Source organism: Chiloscyllium plagiosum, chromosome 1 (genome assembly GCF_004010195.1).
Source record: "Chiloscyllium plagiosum isolate BGI_BamShark_2017 chromosome 1, ASM401019v2, whole genome shotgun sequence".
Taxonomy (NCBI): domain Eukaryota; kingdom Metazoa; phylum Chordata; class Chondrichthyes; order Orectolobiformes; family Hemiscylliidae; genus Chiloscyllium; species Chiloscyllium plagiosum.
Genome location: NC_057710.1, coordinates 30,504,651 through 30,526,211, shown reverse-complemented (window position 1 = coordinate 30,526,211; position 21,561 = coordinate 30,504,651). Strand labels below are relative to the sequence as shown.

The window sequence follows — 21,561 nt, the reverse complement described above, 5'->3', positions numbered from 1 at the left end:
GTCATCACATCTTATTCAAGCTGCCCCCTCTCAAGCTGCAGGGTGAATTCTAATATATTATGGTCACTGCCCTAGAAGAGTTCCTTCACCTTAAGCTTCCTAATCAAGTCTGTCTCGTCACCAAATCCAGAATTACCTGTTCCCTAGTGGGGTCTAGACATTCCATGAATTTCTTTTCTTGGGGTGTGCTACCATATTCAGTGCTGTATATTTCCATGGCTGTCGATAACAGTGAAATATTTAGAACTGAGATTACAATGAACTCACATTCAGCTGGAAACTGGACATGAATATAACACCATTTTTATTTCCTTTTAATGTGTTTGTATGCAAGGTAAAACATTTCCACATTCTGCATTGAGCCCTCTAAGTTCAGATATAGTGCAGACTAGAAAACAGACATTGTAGCAAACCAACTGATTTCTGTAAGAACATCTTGTAACCTCATAGTGAAGGTGGCATTTGGTATGCTTTCCTTTGTTGGTCAGAGCATTGAGTATAGGGGTTGGGAGGTCATGTTATGGCTGTACAGGACATTGGTTAGGCCACTTTTGGAATATTGCGTGCAATTCTGGTCTCCTTCCTATCGGAACGATGTTGGATGTTGCCAGGATTGGGGATTTGAGCAAGAGGGAGAGGTTGAATAGGCAGGGGCTGTTTTCCCTGGAGAATCGGAGGCTGAGGGGTTTACAAAATCCTGAGGGGCATGGATAGGATAAATAGACAAAGTCTTTTCCCTGGGGTGGGGGGAGTCCAGAACTAGGGGGCATAGCTTTAGGGGAGAGGGGAAAGATATAAAAGAGATCTAAGGGACAACTTTTTCACGCAGAGGATGGTACGTGTATGGAATGAGCTGCCAGAGGAAGTGGTGGAGGCTGGTACAATTGCAACATTTAAAAGGCTTCTGGATGAGTATATGAATAGAAAGGGCTTGGAGGGATATGGGCCGGGTGCTGGAAGGTGGGACTAGATTAGGTTAGGATATCTGATCAGCATGGGTGAGTTGGATCGAAGGGTCTGTTTACGTGCTGTACATCTCTATGACACTATGACTAACTGGCAGACAGTCACAACAGCGACTGTGGACATGTGGACTCCTTAAAGGTAAAATCTCTCAAAGACAATAACACCTTCCTTTCAAACACATGTTTAACTATTTACAATAACAAGTGAGCCTATGAGTCTGTATAACATATGGATAATCTGTTCACACACCCAGATCCCATGATGGTAACTTTGGAAATGTTGTTTATTTCCACAGTCATTAGGTTTATTGTTTGTTATTGTTATTTGTGCTATCAAGCTTTTTCTCATTGTCTGCAGATGTTCGAGAGTGTGTTTCTCTTGATGCGGATTTATTCTAGATTAACCATTGACTGATTTTGTTCCTCAAGTTATTTCTAGTAGTTCAGATTTTCTTGGTATTTACTATTTTATTCATTTGAAGCCTCTAGCTCATTTTGAATATTTTAGTTTTACATCTGGGATTCCTCTTTCCTCTGAAACAATTTGTTCTTTCTGTTTTCTTTTAAGGCTGAAGGTTTTGCACTTGGTACTAAAACAGAAATTGCTGGTGAAACTCAGTGCCTCTGGCAGCATCTGTGGGAAGTAAGCAGAGTTAACATTTCGAGTCCAGTGACTCTTCATCACCAGACTCAAAATGTTAACTCTGCTTACTTCCCACAGATGCTGCCACAGCCACTGAGTTTCACCAGTAATTTCTGGTTGTGTTTCGGATCCACAGCTTTTTGCTTTATTTTACTCTTCCATCTGCTATTTCAGTTGCTTGGTCTTCTCTATTTCCCTTGGATGAGGACATATGCCGACCCTGGAATAAATGAAGTTGATCTGTTACATGTTGATGTGCTCTGAATGTTGAACTCCAATCCTTCCCTGCATGCAGATTATGATCTTGTTCTTGCTTTATTCTTCACATCCCAGCAACGTCACTGGCAATACAGATGCATTCCGGTATAATGATGTAATGAGGCCCTTGTGACCTTTAAAGAACACACAGCCTAAAGGGGAATCAATAAAAGGTGTCGTCTAAATGGGCTACTAAATGTCGCGAGCTCTTGGGACTTCTGTACAAGATGTTTTGACCAGTCACCATGCTTAGCATCGAACTTCAGGAGGCACTTTGCACCTGCAAATCTCAGATTTAACTTCTTCCAAAATGGGTATTTTGTAAGGGTGCCATTTCAAAGCTGTGATTAGGCGTCAGGAATTGATGCATACTTTTAGAGATCCATCCTTCTTTATGATGTATGTTATTGAGCTACACCAGTCTGCGTACTGCTGTACTCTTTCAATGAATCCATCTTGTTCATATCTAACTCAATCCTCAAATTAGCTTTGAAGGGGACCCTGCATTTATATGGGCAAAAGTGAGAACAACAGATGCTGGAAACCAGAGTTTAGATTAGAGTGGTGCTGGAAAAGCACAGCAGGTCAGGCAGCATCCGAGGAGCAGGAAAATCGATGTTTCGGGCAAAAGCCCTTCATCAGGAATAGAGGGCTTTTGCCAGCACCACTCTAATCTAAACCCTCCATTTACATGGTGAGTCAGTGGACAGGTTTGCATTTTTCCTTAAATACTATGTTGCAGCTTCCTTGAAACTGCCTATTACATCAAAACACTGTAGATACTTTGATATTAAGTCATGAATCAAAAATGATACATGACATTTCTGAGCTTGATCTGTTGTCTAATGTCTGACTGATTCCATGGATTGTGACAGTGCTAGATCAGGGCATTGCAGAAAGCTCTGGCAATTGCTGATTCAGCAGTATCCAGGCAGAATTATCATATTTGCCATCCAACACTATCGATTGTGTATGTGGAATTGGTGAACCATTACATGTATGGAGTCAGCTATTACGAGGGGGCATAGCTTTAAATTAAGGGGTGGTAGGTACAGGACAGATGTTAGGGGTAGATTCTTTACTCAGCGAGTCGTGAGTTCATGGAATGCCCTGCCAGTAGCAGTGGTGGACTCTCCCTCTTTATGGGCATTTAACAGGCATTGGATAGGCATATGGAGGATAGTGGGCTAGTGTAGGTTAGGTGGGCTTGGACCGGCGCAACATCGAGGGCCAAAGGGCCTGTACAGCGCTGTATTTTTCTATGTTCTATGTTCTACATGCTGGAGGTTTTACCTTCATTGATTTCACCATGTCTTCCTATTTCTGTGGACATTGGTCAAACCTTTTAGGTTGGAAGGTCCAGTGTAGCAAAGTGCAGCAGGTCAGGCAGCATCTCAAGGAGCAGGAGAATCGACGTTTCAGGCATGAGCCCTTCTTCATCCTCTTCCTTGGATGCTGCCTGACCTGCTGCGCTTTTCCAGCAACACATTTTCAGCTCTGATCTCCAGCATCTGCAGACCTCACTTTCTCCCAGTGTAGCAAAGGCTACCATGGAACTTTGACCAAGTTCTAACAGTTGGGATGCCCTCATAAATTGCTTGTTTTTTTAAAAAATAATGATTTAATAATCAATCACTCAACAATGTTTCAAGTGTTAGATTGTTTAAAACAGTAGAACACATAATAAAGTTATAAAGCAAACATAACTGATTTCTATTTGTGAAATTCTTGTGCAACCCTCCATTATAGAAAAGTCACGTTTTAGAAACAGCGCTTAAAGTGTTTGTGATATAATCGTGTCACATGTTTTCAAAATTCATGCTTTAGAAACAGTATCTCCAATTCGTCAATTGCATAACAAAATGTGCAGAACGACCTGTACATACTGCATACTCCTTAAAGGTGAAGTTTTTTAAAGGTAAAGTATGCATACCAAGAAAGAAAATCTTCTGCAAACCCAAGTAAAAATTCAAAGACAACAAATAAGCAAACTCTCTGAGTATCTTTGAACATAATATGACGCACCTCATAACTTTCCCTAACAGCAGGACTCTGCCGACTCCCATTTAACCCTTGCAGAGCCAATAGATGAAGTTGCGGATAAGAGTAATTCCTCAAGTCAGGAATAATCTGAAAAACACAGACTTTTATTGTTAAGGATGAATGAATAACCACCTACTGAGCTTTAGAGACCAGAACGGTCCCGCTATTAATTTGTGATCTGAAGTGAGGTAGCTATTCTCTGCTCCGAAGGTGGCTAGAGAACTTTATTTGATTTGTCAAATTTCACCCACACTCCTCTCTCCACCAAGTGGTAACTGTTTGGAAGGTGTATGATTCTGTAGCTCAGCACTCTTTAGCTGTGAGTCCAAACAGTAATATTTCAACCAAAAGCAGAGGTGGTTAGGTATTGCAGCTGAATTCAATCCTGTCCTCAAACTAACATACGCACATTTCTAGCAAAGTCCAAAATAGCTACAAGAAACCCGATTCATCTCTTCTCTCCAACTGAGGATTTCCAACGAAAGATTATTTTTCTTTATTCCTTTTTCATGGGAAATAGGCATCACTGGCAAGTGAGCATTTATTGCCTATTGGCATGCTACGCCATATCAGAGCACGATTAAGTGTCAGTCACTTTGCTATGGGTCAAGAGTCATATGTAAGCTGAACTGGATAAAGGCAGCAGATTTTTCCAACAATCAATGGTAATTTTGTGGTCACCATTACTGAGGTTAGCTGTCAGCTCTAGGTTTTATGAATTGAATTAACTATATGGTATTTGAACCCACGACCCCAGAACATTAGCCTGGATTTTCCTCATCATGCAACATGTTCAATACACCACTGTCAGCATTTCATCTGTGGGTAACCAGTGCCACCAAACCCAAGACCATCTACTAACTTGGAATGGAAACCATAACTGTGATCGTGGGTCTGTAGAGTTGTTACAAACTGGTTCCACCAACTCATTAAGGCATCAGGGAGCTGCATAAATTGGCAGGGCATTGTTGGAACGTAAATCCATGTTTAGTTTTTGCTTGCAGCTCCATAATAAGCCATGTGGCACTGCATTATTGAAATATGTTGCCATGATGTAAAGGGCATGCACCTATTGACATTTCTCCTCACCAAGCATGCAATAAGCCTTGTGGTACAGTGGTATTGCCCCCATCTCTGGGCCAGGAAGCCTGGGTTCAAAGTCCCACCTGCTCCAGAGGTATTTAATACAATTTCTGAAGAGGTTGATGAGAAAGTATCTACAATAACAGCAATAATGGAAGAGTAGCCAAGATTGAGCATAAACCAAAATAGAGCAAAGTAGTCCTTACCACAGATGCTGAAGACATACTTCGAGAGAAATGATGTATCCTGGGTGTTGCTAGGTAATGGTGTAAACGATGTACTGGGAGGGGCTGGTACTGAGTATGGGGCAAACCAGCCTCTACACTGATATCCCTTAAAAAATAACAAATAGGCATCAAGAGAAAATGATAACTGCAGAGATGCAAATATTGTGTTTTCTCAGATTTTGTCAACTCTGAAACTAACTAATGGCTAGGAAATCATCATACCCATTGTGAATACACCACCTACACTAAACCATGTAGGAGATAAACAATGATTGGGTATAGAATGCTGGCATGAGCACATTGACCCAAAATAAAAAGGCAAAATGCAAACTAAGATCAAATTCAGTCAACTTCACCACTTCAAAGTATTGTGAGAACTATCAGGTCACAGTCTATGTATTAGGCCATTTAGGACTGAGATGAGGGAAATTCCTTCACCCAGCAAGTGGTGAGCCTGTGGAAGTCTCTGCCACAGCACTTGTAGCCAGAACATTGAATGTTTTCATGAAAGAATTGATATAGTTCCTAGGGCTAAAGGAATCAAAGTGTATGGGGAGAAAGAATACTGAGTTGGATGATCAGCCATGATCACACTGAATGATGGAATGGGATCAAAGGACCAAATGGCCTACTTCTGCTCCTATTTTCATGTCTGTCTGTGTCCACCTTTCAATACTTTCAATTCATCTCATTCACCTTGACAGCTCCAGTACAAGGTTATCTCTCTATATTATCTTTCCTTCAGCAAAAATCTTGCCCACTTTATACCAATATGGAGGACAGACTCCCACAAAGGACATTTCTGTACAAATATAGAAATCCCATCCAGACATAGCATTCAAATATCTAAATATAAAAGTAGCTCCTACCCCTCAAAATGAATTATTCCCTGTTTATGGCAAACACATCGACCAATACTGAAAAATACATAGCTAGCTCATACCAACCAAGACAGAAAAACACAATGAAGGAGAAAATGTTTGACACTGGGCCATATTTACATATCTCATTCCAACCACTATGTAATTCTGAGCTCCTAATGTCCAATTACTCCAACCTTGCATTGAGTTTTTCAATTCTTCATTTTGTAACTATTTTAATTTGATTTTAAGGTGTCAGCCGTATAATGTGCATCTATTGTTGCCCTTCAATGTTAACTTTCTATGAAGAATACTTTAATAACTAACTGACTTTAATGTGTGACTGGAAATTGTACTGTCCAATAATATCAGAATGCTGACTGGACTTGTATGTTTTTATGACAATATTTTAAATGAAGCATTAATCCACGGTTTTGCAGTTTGACTCAACCAAAGGCAGAACTGTGGACATCAAAAAGTTAGCATTTGTGCAAGAGTGGTGCAAGTTCCATTTATCAGTCTTTACAAAGTATTATCTTGAATCAAAGAACAGACTACCACAAGGTCTACCAGTCTAGTCTTCACAACAACAAATCAATAAGGCGTGTGAAACATGCCTGGGACTTACCAGTCAGTGCCTTCAGTCAGGTACCTGGGCTGTGTTCCCAATGCTGAAGCAGGATGGAGATGGTTGCTGAAGTCAAAACCTGTTCGGAGACGGTGGGGATAAGGAGGAGCTCTTTCCTGTGTCCGTCTACAAAGTAACACAACGACACTAGAGGAAGTGACATCGAGGGTAGGCAAAAACCAGTCAGGAAAATCTAACTCCATTTTCATGAGTTTGACCCATTGACGTCTAGTCAAAAATGAATCATATTTAAAAAAAATTAATGTACCTGCAAGGAATTGGGTGGCATGAGACATTTAGAAAACCTAATCTTTTATCTCTGGGACTTTGGTTAGATGAAAACCCAAACTTCTTTTCTCTAAAACTAGTGTGCCTGAAAAGTATTTGAGCAGTTTTAACCTAGATTCTAATTAACACAGCTGGGTTCAACACTAGAATTCAACACTCGCCAATACTTATGCTAGCCAATAGACTGTCCCTTGAGATGACAGGTTTATTCAATGAAGAGAGATTGAGGTGTCTGGGGCATTATTTACAGGAACTTAGAACGGTGAGAGGAAATCTCATTGACGTGTAAACTTCTAACAGGCTGGACAGATCGGATGCAGAGATAATATTTTCCCTGGCCTGGAGTGGGTCTGCAACAAGGGGTCACACTTTTAGATTAGGCAGTAGGACATTTAAGATTGAGATAAGGTGAAATTTCTTCTCTCAAAAGGTGGTGAACCTGTGGAATTCTCTACCGCAGAGGGCTGTAGAGGCCAAGACACTAAATACATTTAAGAAAGAAATAGATAGAATTCTAGAGACTAAAATTATCAAAGAGTATGGGGAGAGAACATGAGTATGGCATTGAGATAGAGGATTAATCATGATCATACTGAATAGCAGAATGGGGTTGATGGGTCAAATGGACTATTCCTGTTCCTATTTTCTATGTTTCCTCAATATAATGTCAGTTGGGAGCTAAGTGTGGTTCTTGGAAACTATGATTGAAGATTTATCGAGAGCGTGTAGTTCAGAGAATTTATTCTGCATTCTATCTGTGATTATGATCTAGGAATTCTGAGTCTGACACTGAATGGAAGGATGTACAATGTTGAAGTGTTTCATTTTCTCACACTATATGCCTGACTTAGCAGGCATTACATTCATCAAATAATCGACAGGAAAACATTAATGAAACAATTATTCAATGGGCTGTGACTACTATGTCTGAAGATTGAATGAGTGCAGTGTTTCTATCAATGCTTTATAAAATCAAAAATTTTAAAATTGCACTATGGAAGACTAAATTTGTTCCTCTAAAATTGCTCTGCCTATCATTATATTTTAATGGACTAAAATTACACATTTGAGGGGCAATAAGGGATGGCCAATAAATGCCCACGTCTCAGGAATAAATAAATGAAAAAGCAGTCAGTTTGCTAAGCTTACCATTTCTGGTATCTTTCAACATAATTTAAAATTGAATTCCATTGTATAACTTGAAGCTTAAACATTTCAAAAGTCATCACATAGTTTTATGTTTAACCTTTTTTAAAATTCCACAGGTTGACCGCCCTCCTATGAAGAAATGTTTCCCCATCTCAGTTCTAAAGAGTCTAACCTGTATCCTGAGACTGTTTCCTGACACGATGACCCCTTGTTCCAAACTTCCCAATCAGGGAAAACATCCTCCCTACACCCAGTCTGTCCAGCCCCATTAGAATTTGATACGTTTCAAACAGATCCCCTCTCATTCTTCTAAACTCTAGTGAATACAGGCCCATTTGAACCGATCTTTCTCATATGACAATTCTAGTATCTGCCTTGTGAACCTCTGCTGCATTCCCTCTATGGAAAATACAGAGGAACCTCGATTATCTGAAGGACATGGGTGGGGAGTATTTCGTTCGGTTAATTGAATTCCGGATAATCGAATGCCAGATAACATAGTTTAGCCGAGCATCGGGACATTGCAATCTTGCCAGACAATCTGATAGTCGGATAACAGAATGCCGAATAATTGAGGTTCCTCTGTATAGCTTTTCTTAGGCAAGGACACCAAAACTGGACATAATACTCCCGGTATGGTTTGCATATTTGCAGTAGGTATCCCTATTTCTGAACTTAAATCCTCTTGCATTGAAGACCGTACCATTTGCCTTCCTAATTATTTGCTGCACCTGCTAGCCTACTTTCACTGACCGGTACAAGGACACCCAGATCCCTTTACACATCCATATTTCCCAATATACCGCCATTTAAGTAACATTCTCTTTCTGTTTTTCAAGCCATTTCATACCATTTATTGCACATCACTAATCGGCCTCAGACGAGTAGTTTTCCTTGCATTGTGCAAGAATCTTTCATCATTTTCCATATCTTGGTGGCTTCTCTCGATTAAGTACCAATTACAAAAAATTCTGTGCCATGGTTCCCCGATTAATCACTGACCGGTACAAGGACACCCAGATCCCTTTACACATCCATATTTCCCAATATACCGCCATTTAAATAACATTCTCTTTCTGTTTTTCAAGCCATTTCATACCATTTATTGCACATCACTAATCAGCCTCAGATGAGTAGTTTTCCTTGCATTGTGCAAGAATCTTTCATCATTTTCCATATCTTGGTGGCTTCTCTGAATTAAGTACCAATTACAAAAAATTCTGTGCTATGGTTCCCCGATTAATAGCTTCTATCTCAAACTCATTTATTGTTTAATCCTCCCATCTTGAATAACAAAAACATTGAAAATGAGCCTAACTTTTTCCAGAGGTGCTGTAAAAGTGCAGTCAAGCTCAATAATAGAATAAACTTAAAGATATTTTACCCTAATGCACAAAGCATTCAAAATAAGGTCAACAAACTGTCAGCATAAATTGGTGTAAATGAATGTGATCTCATAGTCATTACAAAGACAAGGTTACAAGAAGATCAAAAGTGGGGGGCTTAACTTTGAAGAATATCTGACCTTTCAGAGTGACAGAAGGGATAGAAAAGATGGTGGGGTAGCACTGAGAATAAAAAATGAAATGAGGACAGTTGTGAGAGATGATCTAGATCAGATGAAGTGGGGAGGTAAAAATCAGCAAGGGAAAGAAGACATTGGTAGGAGTAGTGTACAGACCACCAAACAACAGCCATACTGTGGGAAAGGCTATACATCAACAAATAATAGCAGCGTGTAAAAAGAATAGAGCAGTAATTATGGGTGGTTTTATTCTTAATGTTGATTGGGATAATCAGTTCGGAACGGGTAACTGCAACAATGAATTTACAGAATGCATTAGGGATCGTTTCCTTGAGCACTGTATCATGGAGCCAACCAGGAAAGACACTGTCCTGGATCTGGTAATGGGTAATGAGGTAGATTTAATAAATGAGCTTTGAGTAAAAGATCCACTAGGAAATAATGATCAATAATATGCTAGACTTCAATACTGAGTTCAAGAGTGAGAAACTTCAATTGGAAACAGTTTATTTTACTTAAATAAATGGAATGACAAGAAATGAGGATAGAACTGGCTAAAGTGAACTGGACTGATAGATTAGCAGCAAAGAAAGGAAGCAAGTAGTGGTAGACATTTTAAGGAGGGAATTCATGGCTCTCAGTAAAAAAACACATTCCAGTAAGGAGGAAAGATTGTAAGAGAGAAATGGCTAACCAAGGAAGTTAAGGAGAGTATTAAATTGACACAAAAAGCAAAAAGGAGGTGAAAGTCAGTGATAGTCCCAAAGACTGGGATAAATTCAGAATCCAGCAAAGGAGGACTAAAACGAAAATAAACTATCAGGGCAAAGTAGTGAGGAATATAAAAACTGACAATAAAAGCTTCTTTAAATATATAAAAAGGAAGAGACATGCCAAAGTGAACATAGATGCTTAGAAAATGAATCTGGGGAGATGTTTTTGGGGAAAAAGGAAATAGCAGAGAAGTTAAACAGATAATTCAAACATCCCATTGATACTAAAAAATATGGGGAGGAATTGATTACTAACACCATCACAAAAGAAGTAATATTAGAGAAACTGCTGGAGGTAAAGGCAGATACCTGGCCTGATGGTTTGCATCCTAGGGTCCCGAAAGAGGGAGTGACAGAGACAGAGGATGCATTGATTGTAATTTTTGGAAAACCTTGGATTTTGGTGAAATACCAGGGGATTGAAAACCTGCTAACATAATACTCCCAGTCAAAAAGGAGGGAAGGAAAAAGTAGATTGATTAACCTAATATCCAACACTGGAAAAACATTGTAGTCAATTATGAAGGAGTTAATAACAGCACATTTTGAAAAACATAATCTAGACAAGCAGAGTCAGCATAGCTTTAGGAAAGGAAAATCATGTGTAACTAACTTATGAGAGTTTTTTGAGAAAGTCATAACCAGAGTGGGTGGAGGGGAACCGGTAGATTTATTGAATTTGGACTTCCAGAGGCATTCAACAAGATACCTCATAAAAGATTAAGTCACTAGATAAGAGTCCATGGTATTGGAGGTGCTATAATGGCAACCTGTGACCAGTGAGGTTCCACAGGAATTAATGTTGGGACTGCAACTGTTTACAATATATACAATGACTTACAGGAAGGACGTGAATGTACTGTGTCCATTTTTGCAGACAACAAACAGTTTAAAGAGAGACATTGATGGATTAAGTAACTGGGCAAAAGTTGGTGAGTAAAATGTGGGAAAGTACAATGTTGTTCACTTTACAGAACAGAACATTATTTAAATTGAGAAAACTGCAGAAACCTACAATGCAAAAGGACTTGGGGGAGCTTGTGCACAAAACACAGAAAGCTAGCACACAATTACAGCAGGTAATCAGGAAGGCTAATGGAATGTGGGCTCTTATTTCAAGGGGTTTGGAATACAAAGAAGAACAAAGAACAGAGAAAAACACAGGCCCTTTGGCTCTACAAGCCTACGCTGACACAGTTTGCCCTTCTATACTAAAACTGCCTTCACTTCGATGTATAAGTGTATATGAATATGGAAATCTTACTGCAACTGTACAAGGTGTTAGTGAGACCACACCTGGAGCACTGTGACCAGTTTTGGCCCCCTTACGAAATCATTTCATTGGAGGTAGTTCAGAGAAAGTTCACCAGAATGATCTTCAGTATGAAGGGTTGTCTTAAGAACAAAAACTAAACTGGTTCTACTCACTTGAATTTGGAAGAATGAAAGGTGATCTCATTGAAACATTTAAGATTTTTAAGGGGCATGACAGGGTAAATGCTGAGAATATGTTACTCCTCACATCTAAGTCAAGAGGGCATAGTCTCAGAATAAAGGGGTGCTGATTTAACATGGAGATGAGGAGGAATTTCTTCTCTCAGAGGGTATGAGTCTTTGGAACTTCTTGTCACAGAGAGTTATGGGGGCAGAGTCCTTGTGTATATTTAAAGCTGAGACATATAGATTCTCTATCACTGGGGAAACCCAGGGTTACAGGAAAGGACAGTAAAGTGAAAGTGAGGAATTTTGGTTCAGCCAAGATCCTGCTGAATGACAGAGCAGGCTCAAGGGGCCAAATGGCCTATTGTGGCTGCTTTTTTTTTATGGTATTATGCCCTCCACTATCTCAAGAAGTGGACTTGACATTTTTAACACTTTCTGTGACCAAGCTGAGACAGCTACATGGCACAGTGGCACGTGGTTAACACTGCTGCCTCACAGCGCCAGAGACCCGGGTTCAATTCCGTCTCAGGTGACTGACTGTGTGGAGTTTGCACATTCTCCCTGTGTCTGCGTGGGTTTCCTCTGGGTGCTCCGGTTTCCTCTCACAGTCTAAAAAAAAAGTGCAGGATAGGTGAATTGGCCATACTAAATTGCCCGTAGTGTTAGGTGAAGGGGTAAATGTAGGGGAATGGGTCTGGGTGTGTTGCTCTTCGGAGGGTCGGTGTGGACTTGTTGGGCCGAAGGGCCTGTTTCCAGTTAGTGGGTTAGCACAGTGGCTCAGTGGTTAGCACTGCTGTCTCACAGCATCAGGGACGTGTGTTCAATTCTAGTCTCAGGCGACGGTGTATGTGGAATTTACATATTCTCCCTGTGCCTGTGTGGGTTTCCTTTGGGTGCTCTGGTTTCCTCCCAAGTCCAAAATTGTGTAGGTTAGGTGAATTGAGCATGCTAAATTGCTCATAGTATTCAGTGATGTGTAGGTTAGTTGCCGTTGCCTGGGGAAACGCAGCACAGTAGGATAGGGGAATAGGTCGGAGTGGACTTGTTGGGCCAAATGGTCTGTTTCCACACTGTAGGTGTTCTATGTTATTCATAGAGTTATACAGTACAGAAAAGGTCCTTCAACCCATCGAGTCTGTACCATAAAAATATTCTACTATTAAACATGTCCCACCTTCCCGCACTAGACCCATAGCATTGAATATTGTCCCACTTCAAGTGCTAATCCAAGTATTTTTTTCAAGGTTGCAAGGATTCAACTCCTCCTAGGCCATGCATTCCAGATCCCAACACCATCTGGATGAAACGTTTTTCCTTAAATCCCCACTAAACCCTTTGTTATTGATGTTTGACCAAGGAGAACAGCTGCTCTCTATTCACCCTGTCCACCCCCCTCATAAATCACATAACCTGTACACCTCCATCATAGTAAGTTCAGTTCTGAATTGAACTGTTTTGTAGACCTTATTACTGGACCACACTCACAGGGTCATGTTGGTTGGGGGAGGGCTAACATCCTGCAAATGAACCTACTACAGTGTTAACACTTCAATATCATTGCTTATCAATGGCTTTCACATACCTGGGGAATGGCAACAGCCTTCGGTGCTGAGCCTCCAGGAGCTGCTGGTGTAAGAGATATTGCTGGTGTAATGACTGAGGTAAGAAGCTCGGAACGTCCTGGAACTGTGGGCTTGGTAAAGGTGTCAAAGGCTGGTGTACCGGCACTGCAGTCGTGGTGTGCTGGTGTGATGGAGTCAGTTGATTGCTCAGACCTGGCTGAGATTGGACAGAGTGAGATGAAGGGAACTCAGATTGTGGAGGGAGATGAAGGTGTCTGCAGGACGTGACGTGCGACTGCTGTGACCTTGGGAAAGGGCCACCTGTAGAATTAAGAAGCACCATTATTGTGGCGTTGCAATTCAGGACTGACTCATTCGCCTAGAAGATCTGTGGGAGATTAGAGAGATGGCATACATAGTTAAAATTATTGTTTCCACCAGGTTTGGGGATTGGGAATATCTGGAAGAAATTGAAGATCATAAGTGGAGGTTTAGTGACTATCCTAGTCTGGATTGGAATTCTCATGGCAGATTCCAATTTCCCATGTGACCACCTGAAAACCTCTATTGTTAAAGCAATCTTCCAGCGATTTATTATGTTTCTGTTTCCATGAGTAAGAGAACAGAAGACTGTATTCAAACAACTTTAGGACTGGAGATGGGAATGTAGAGTACAGAACTCTGGACAAAAATCACCTGAGGATTGAAAGACAGCAAATCAACATAGAAACTTCAGTGCTCCTTCCTCCAATCAAAACAATAATTTGTGTATATCTGGTGCCTATGTTTATCTATAAAATGAAGGATGCCACTGGGCCACCAAAAACAAATTATATCAGCTGCCGACAAAATTTGGTCAAAGACATTAGTTTCGAGGAGTGGCTGAAAGAGTAGGAGTTAAGGCAAGTCACCATAGTCAAACCAGACCATAGGGTCTCATCATTAGAGATAGACAACTGGTGGTGATTTAACCTGAGGGCCACCACACCTCAGGCAAGGGGAGAGGTTGAGAAGGAGAGCCCTTCATGGAATCATCGGCCAGTACATGATTGAACCCAAGCATGAAGTTAGCATCTCACTGCTTCACAAACTAACCATCTAGCCACCTGAGCTAAACCAATGACCAGGAGTCAAGTACAAGAAGAGAGAGTTTAGCACCTTAGGCTGCTGATGCCAATGGCAGAGCAATTAAAATTTGAAATTTACAATCGAAGAGCACAGATTATTCAGAGGATTGTGGGGTAGGGGAGATTATAGAGATACAAAGGGACAAGGAGGGATTTGAAACTAAGGATGATAACTTTAAAATCACTACATTGCTTTCACCTATATAACTTTAATAGGAAGAATTACAAAGAATCATTTGATAATATGCTATAGTGGGGTGGGGTAGGAAACCAGCAAAGGCAAGAGCTAGCACAAGGGTTTAGTGGGGATGGGGGATGAAAAAGGCAGGGAGAGTTGAATATATGGGAGTTGTAGAATGGCAAGTGGGACAGGATTAGCAGAAGGGATTGGTATGGCATGAGAGAATGGAATAAACTGGCTCAAGGGATTCACTGTGGAATTCACTAAGGGAAGCAGTCCTAATTTTTCCAATTTGTCTTGCTTTGAAAGTCCTCATCCATTCTCTTGATTCGATTCTGCAGTCTCTCCAATGCCTCCACGGTGAGATACTGGTGTAGTGGTAATGTCATTAGGTTAGTACTGCAAAGCCCCAGGCTAATGCTATTGAGAAAATGGCTCAAACCCACCCTCTCATAGCAGGTAGTAAAAATTTGAATTCACTAAAAAGTTTGATTATTGTAGAAACCCTTCTAGTTTACTAATGACCTTTAGAAAAGTTATTCAGCTTTAGGGATGGGTAATAATTGTGAGCAAGCCAGTGACATTCACTTTCCATGTATAAAATTCTTTGTAAGGCATGTCACTCAGACATGGATATAATATTCCAGTTCAGGTCATACTGGTATTTTATACAAGTTTCAACAGAACCTCTGTATTCTATGGTCCTATTAATAAAGATGAGGGGTTGAATCTTAAGTTATTTTCCCTGTCAGTTTTGCCAAATGTCGTTGAGGATTTCTCTCTGCAAGGTCTAGCCAATTTTCAACATTCGTGAGTAGCAAATATACATGGGTCAGAGATGTGCCATGAGGGTTCTTAGAGGCTGGAATATAGCAGGTGCCAATGTCTATGGACACAGGGAGCATGTGGCTGGTGCCCATGGAGCATGCCCTGAGAGGCTGATGTCTGGTGTCCACCATGAAGGCTCTTTGGAGCAAACACTGAGCTGAAGTTGCCAGGTTCCTGCTCTGGTTTCCAGACTGATCATTCCCAACATGAAACTGCAACAGAAAACTGCACATTAATGGCACAGGATCTGCAGTTAATAAGATCACTAACTACCAATGACCTCAACTTAACAGGCAACTCAACACTGCCTCGGAATCTTGCCTTGTCACCCAGAACTTAGTTATACGATGCAGCAAGCTGTTCCTAACATCAAGATAGGTTCCATAGACTTCTCATGCAATTTCCCTGCAATTCTGGCATAGCCCATGTCATTCAGACCTCAATAAGGTGGCACAGTGGTTCGCACTGTTGCCTCACAGCGCCAGAGACCCGAGTTCAATTCCCGCCTCAGGCGACTGACTGTGTGGAGTTTTCACGTTCTCCCCGTGTCTGCGTGGGTTTCCTCCGGGTGCTCCGGTTTCCTCCCACAGTCCAAAGATGTGCAGGTCAGGTGAATTGGCCATGCTAAATTGCCCGTAGTGTTAGGTAAGGGGTAAATGTAGGGGTATGGGTGGGTTGCGCTTCGGCAGGTCGGTGTGGACTTGTTGGGCCGAAGGGCCTGTTTCCACACTGTAATCTAATCTAATCTAATCTAATCTAATCTAATCTAATCTAATATTCCACCCTAGGATATTGCATACTTTATTAAATGCACTTTCAACCTATCTGTTGCCTTCAATGACATATACTGACCAGGTTCCTCTGTTCTTGTACACTCTGGAATTGTGTGCTCTTTATTACCTTCCTGAAATAATTCCTGAAGAAGGGCTTATGCCCGAAACGTCGATTCTCCTGTTCCCTGGATGCTGCCTGACCTGCTGCGCTTTTCCAGCAACACATTTCCAGCTCTGATCTCCAGCATCTGCAGACCTCACTTTCTGCTCTTTATTACACCCAGATAATGATATATTGACAGGGCAAAGAGTGTCCGAGGATTCAGCAATGTGTGACGAGGTTATGAAGACTTTCTGTGCGAACCAGAAGAAAGCAAAGACTCATTTGTGAATGGCTTATACCAACCCTCAAACAATTATGACCATGGATCCTTGAGGAAAAGCTAATCCAAGACTGGATAACATTGTGTGAAGAGGTAAGGGGTGCTGTGAGGGTGCTTTCAGACCTCCTGCAGTCAAAATCATTGCAGCTCGCTAGGCAGTGGGAGCTGCAAAAATAGACCAAGCCCCTCATTAGAGGGGAATGAGATTTTGCAACCAACAGTCTGTGGAATTGGTACAGCTATCCAATTGCAGAGATTTCAATACACCAACTGACACTGGTAGAAGAGGGCACTGTAGCCATCAATACCTACTCTTTCAGAAGAGGCACCAAAGAATGTCTCACTACCAACACACTGAAGTTAGCAATTGTGACATCCTGTTTAGGGTACCATGCTGCAGTGGGAATTGGAAAGGCATTGCATAATTTGAAGGGTAAGGCTTCTCCAATAAGAACTCGGAAGGTACCAGAAACAAACAGGCAAAGAGCCCAAGAGAAGTTTGGCAGCAACCAAATGGAAACCGGAGGGGGGGGGGGACAGTCTCCCTACAACTCACTTTGGGGAAGAACATTGATGGGGTTACTTAAGAGACCGGTCCTCAGTCAAATATAGACTGCCTATCCATCAGGAAGACAAGAGTCAATGATGCTCACAGAAAGTAGGAAAAGGGTAGGTCCACTCAAAGACAAAAGAGAGAATTTATTATGGAGGCAGAGGAAGTGGATGAAGTCCTTAATGAATACTTCACATTGGTATTCACTAGAGTGAATGGTAAGGATTATGGTAAGATTAGGGAGGGGTATGTTGAGATTCTAGGGCCTGTCGATAGTAAGAAGGAGGTGATGTTGTTTGACTTGAAAAACATTAAGGCAGATACGTGCCCAGGGCCTGATGGGATCTATTCCACAATACTCAGGGAGGCAAGGGTGGGAATTGCTGGGCTTTGCCAAAAATATTTGTATTCTCTTTAGCCACAGGTGAGGACATAAAAGAATGTTCCTTTGTTCAAGAAGGGCAACAGGAATAATCCAGCACATCAGACTTATATCAGTGTTAAGGAAATAATTGGAGAAGATTGTTAGGAACAGAATTTACTAGCATTTGGAAAGGAATAGACCTGTTAGGGACAATCAGCATGGCTTTATGTGGGAAGACAGCATCCAAGGAACAGGAGAATTGACGTTTCGGGCATAAGCCCTTCTTCAGGCTTATGCCCGAAACGTCGATTATCCTGTTCCTTGGATGCTGCCTGACCTGCTGCGCTTTTCCAGCAACACATTTTCAGCTCTGATCTCCAGCATCTGCAGTCCTCACTTTCTCCTTTATGTGGGAAAGTCTTATCTCACAAATTTAACTGAGACTTTTGAGGAAGTGACAAAGATAATTGATAAGCCGAGGGCAGTGGATACTATCTGCATAGATTTTACTACAATATTCAACAAGGTCCCTCATGATAGGCTAGCCCAGAAGCTCAAGTCACATGGAATCCATGGTGAGGTAGCTAGTTGGATACAAAAGTCTTCTTGGTCATAGAAGACAGAGGTTAGTTGCGGAGGAGTGTTTCTTTGACTGGAGGATCTGTGACCAGTGGAGATCTGCAAGGATTAATGCTGGGACCTTTGCTGTTTATAATATATATAAATGGATGAAAATGTAGATGGTCTGATTTGTAAGTTTGCAAATGACATGAAAATTGGTGGAGTTGTAAATAGTGAGTAAGGTTATCAAAGGATATAGAAAGCTTGGAAAGTCAGGTAGAGGAATGGCAGATGGAGTTTGATCTGGAGAAGTGTGAGGTGATGCATTTTCATGAAGTTCAAATTTAAGAGGAAAGTATACAGTAAATGGCTGGACCCTTAGGAGCATTGATATACAAAGGGACCTTGAGGTCCAAGTCCATAGATCCCTGAAAATGGACAAAGTGGTAAAGAAAGCATATGGCATGCTTGCCTTCATTGGTCAGAGCATTGAGTATAAAAGTTGGCAATTCATGTTACAACTGAATAAAATCTTAGTTAGGCCATATCTGGAGTATTGTGTGCAGTTCTGGTCACCAATTTATATGAAGTATGTGGAGGCTTTGAAGAGGGTGCAAAAGAGGTTTACCAGCATGGTTACCTGGATTGGAATGTATTCACTATAAGTAGTAAAATGAAAGTAGCTATCAATAGGCACACACCAGGGTTGCAAAGTGGGTAATACATAGAAGGTCTTACTGTAAGATAGTAATGCAGGGATCTCCCCTCATTATTGTTCATAATTCAATAAAAGGTTCTGGTTAGCTCTGTGGTAGTCTCTGAGCATATTCACAACACCTCACTTGGCTGCTGTTCAGAGATTCCCTGTGTTGGGAACGGCACTGCAAGCGGCCATTGAGACATTATTTGTATTTTAATTTCACTCACTCATTAAGAATCTCCACCATCAGCCCCAAACAGGGCCTCATTTCAGATAATGAAAGACCTGCCTAGAATAACATTGCAAAAACCTCCAAAACAAAACAAAGTGAAAAGAACATCCCCGTGTGGGTGATCACAGAAGACAGGAATCCCATTGAACAAAGGGAAATGGAAAGATGAGACTGAGAGTGAAATGAAGGCAGCTCCTCCTGGCTGTTCACAAAGTAAATCCCCCATGTGGTGTCAGCTGTGCAGTTAAGAAAGTTCTCTCGTTCAATCTCAGCATCATGTCCCTCAGGGCCAGAGTTAAAGCAATTGGACTCAGTGCTCCTGGCCAGAAGTGAGGAAAAGTCAACCCTGGGTTACAACCCACCATGACTATCAAGTAATCTCTGTCAGTAATGATACATACAATCTCAACAGACAACAAGGACAGGCTGGGCTTTGAATATTTCAGTAGCCTGAGAGCACTCAATAACAAGATTTACAATTAGTGGGCACCAGCATTGGGGAGGACTTTGGAATTGAACCTCAGCTTCCATCAGCTCCTTCAGAAAATGAGAGGGGGAGGAAATAAAAGTCAAAAGTGATTATATTGTCACAAGCTCTCAGCCATTGAGAGAGAAGATGGTTTCATCATAGGTTAAAGAGGTCCCTGTTAGACGTGGAATTACAAATCATTGTCAGATAAAGTGGTCTTAATCGGTACAGGAATCATAACAATTATTTATTCTTCTTCCTTAAGTGCCAAAAGTGAAAAACAAAGGAAAAGGGTAACAAAGATGATAGTATCAGATCCGTATTGATCTATGAGAACAACCAGAACGTGTGCTGTAATATGTGCTTGACAATGGGGAGAAAGCAGGTACTTCTCAGTATAGAGAGCAGAGCACAAAGGCAGCCAAAAACCTACAATACCACACTTCACACAGCGGCTCATATATGCAGTACATACATACATACATACATGTGTGTGTTTATATAAATGTCTATATATATATGAATCAGAGTTAACAGAAAAGTGTGCGATTAACTCTATTATGTTATTGAAAAATAAATGAGTTGTACTAATACTATATTTCTGAGAGGAAAAGGAAGAGGCAGGTTAATAAAGCACAGTTCCTACAAGACTGATCTTAATGTATTAAACAAGGTTGCATGCTTACATTAACAAATACCAAGAATGTACTGAAATGTATAAATCAGTATTTCTCTATAAATTCAAACACAAAGAAAATCTAATCTGTCTTGCAGAATTAACAAGGCTACATATTACTCACAACGTAGTCGATATAATTAGCAAAAGTGGAAACAATATCAGTTGTCACATAAAAAAGCCGAATAAGGGTTATTTTTGATCATTTCTTTCCCCTGAAGGTAGTACCTCTGTTGTTCACAGATCCAAAAACTGGAAGAACAAGATATCCGACATGTACTAGCACCATCCTGGAGCCTTTGTTGCTGACGGCCGCTGAGACAGATGGCCCATGGAGCTGCTGCCCTCCAATCCCCTATATACATTCAAATGTGGAGCTGTGCCTGCAGCTGCCTCTCATACAAAGAACAGCAGGGCAATCAAGAACACTCATTATCCAGAGACTTTATATCCTGTGGCACTCCAGCCAGCCAATCGGGGTAACTGACCCTATTGTACATGACCTCCACCTCCCCCTCAATGTAGCTCTCCCTGTACTCCCCTCCCCTCCCCTCCCCACACACACATACACACAAGTCTCCCACTCTTTCTCTTCTGTAGTATGTTTGCACGAATGTGTCAGTATTAATATATATGTGTACATGAGTTTGAGAGAATTTGGCTGCATGGGTATGACAGGCAATTTCATGTTTCAGAACTGTTGATGGTACAGGTTGGCGACAAAATACAGTTTCTTTTCAGATATGCTTTCAAATGAATGACCTTTGTCAGCAACTTTGTAAGACTGAGGGGTGACTTGATTGGAGACTATAAGATTCTGAATGGCTTTCATAGCATCTTATGGTTGGCTTAGTGGTTATCACAGCTCTCGGCACCCAGGTTCAATTCCAGTCTTGGATGACTCTCTGTGTGGAGTTTTTACGTTCTCCCCATGACTGCATGAGTCCAAGAATGTGCAGGTTGGGTGAATTGGACCCTCTGGGTGAGATGCTCTTCGGAGGGTTGGTGCTGAATGGCCTCTTTCCATGCTGTAGGGATTCATGAATCTGGAAGTAGATTAGATTAGATTACATTACATTGTGGAAACAGGCCCTTCGGCCCAACAAGTCCACACCGACCTGCCGAAGCACAACCCACCCATACCCCTACATTTACCCCTTACCTAACAGTACGGGCAATTTAGCATGGCCAATTCACCTGACCTGCACATCTTTGGACTGTGGGAGGAAACCGGAGCACCTGGAGGAAACCCACGCAGACATGGGGA

General features: G+C 41.3%; 2 protein-coding genes across 3 annotated transcripts in view; both read right to left on the bottom strand.

The window, feature by feature from the left end:
- The window catches only part of rnf165a (ring finger protein 165a), a 34,381-nt gene extending 13,141 nt beyond the window's left edge, over positions 1 to 21,240 (bottom strand). Inside the window, exons 1-5 of one of the 2 annotated variants that reach the window (XM_043713935.1) lie at positions 21,057 to 21,240; positions 13,468 to 13,768; positions 6,708 to 6,833; positions 5,199 to 5,325; positions 3,892 to 3,996 (exon numbers count right to left, since the gene is read on the bottom strand). In XM_043713935.1, coding sequence (XP_043569870.1) covers positions 3,892 to 3,996; positions 5,199 to 5,325; positions 6,708 to 6,833; positions 13,468 to 13,768; positions 21,057 to 21,126 — 729 coding nt within the window. In that variant the 5' untranslated portion in view covers positions 21,127 to 21,240. Of the gene's footprint in view, positions 1 to 3,891; positions 3,997 to 5,198; positions 5,326 to 6,707; positions 6,834 to 13,467; positions 13,769 to 20,522; positions 20,823 to 21,056 lie in introns of those variants that run through there. The other variant, XM_043714013.1, reaches the window with a different exon arrangement.
- A 60-nt stretch (positions 21,241 to 21,300) lies between these two features.
- The window catches only part of LOC122561846 (uncharacterized protein C18orf25-like), a 44,126-nt gene continuing 43,865 nt past the window's right edge, over positions 21,301 to 21,561 (bottom strand). The window contains exon 4 of the transcript XR_006315155.1: positions 21,301 to 21,340. The gene's annotated coding sequence lies outside the window, so the exon portion shown is untranslated. The remainder of the gene's footprint in view (positions 21,341 to 21,561) is intronic.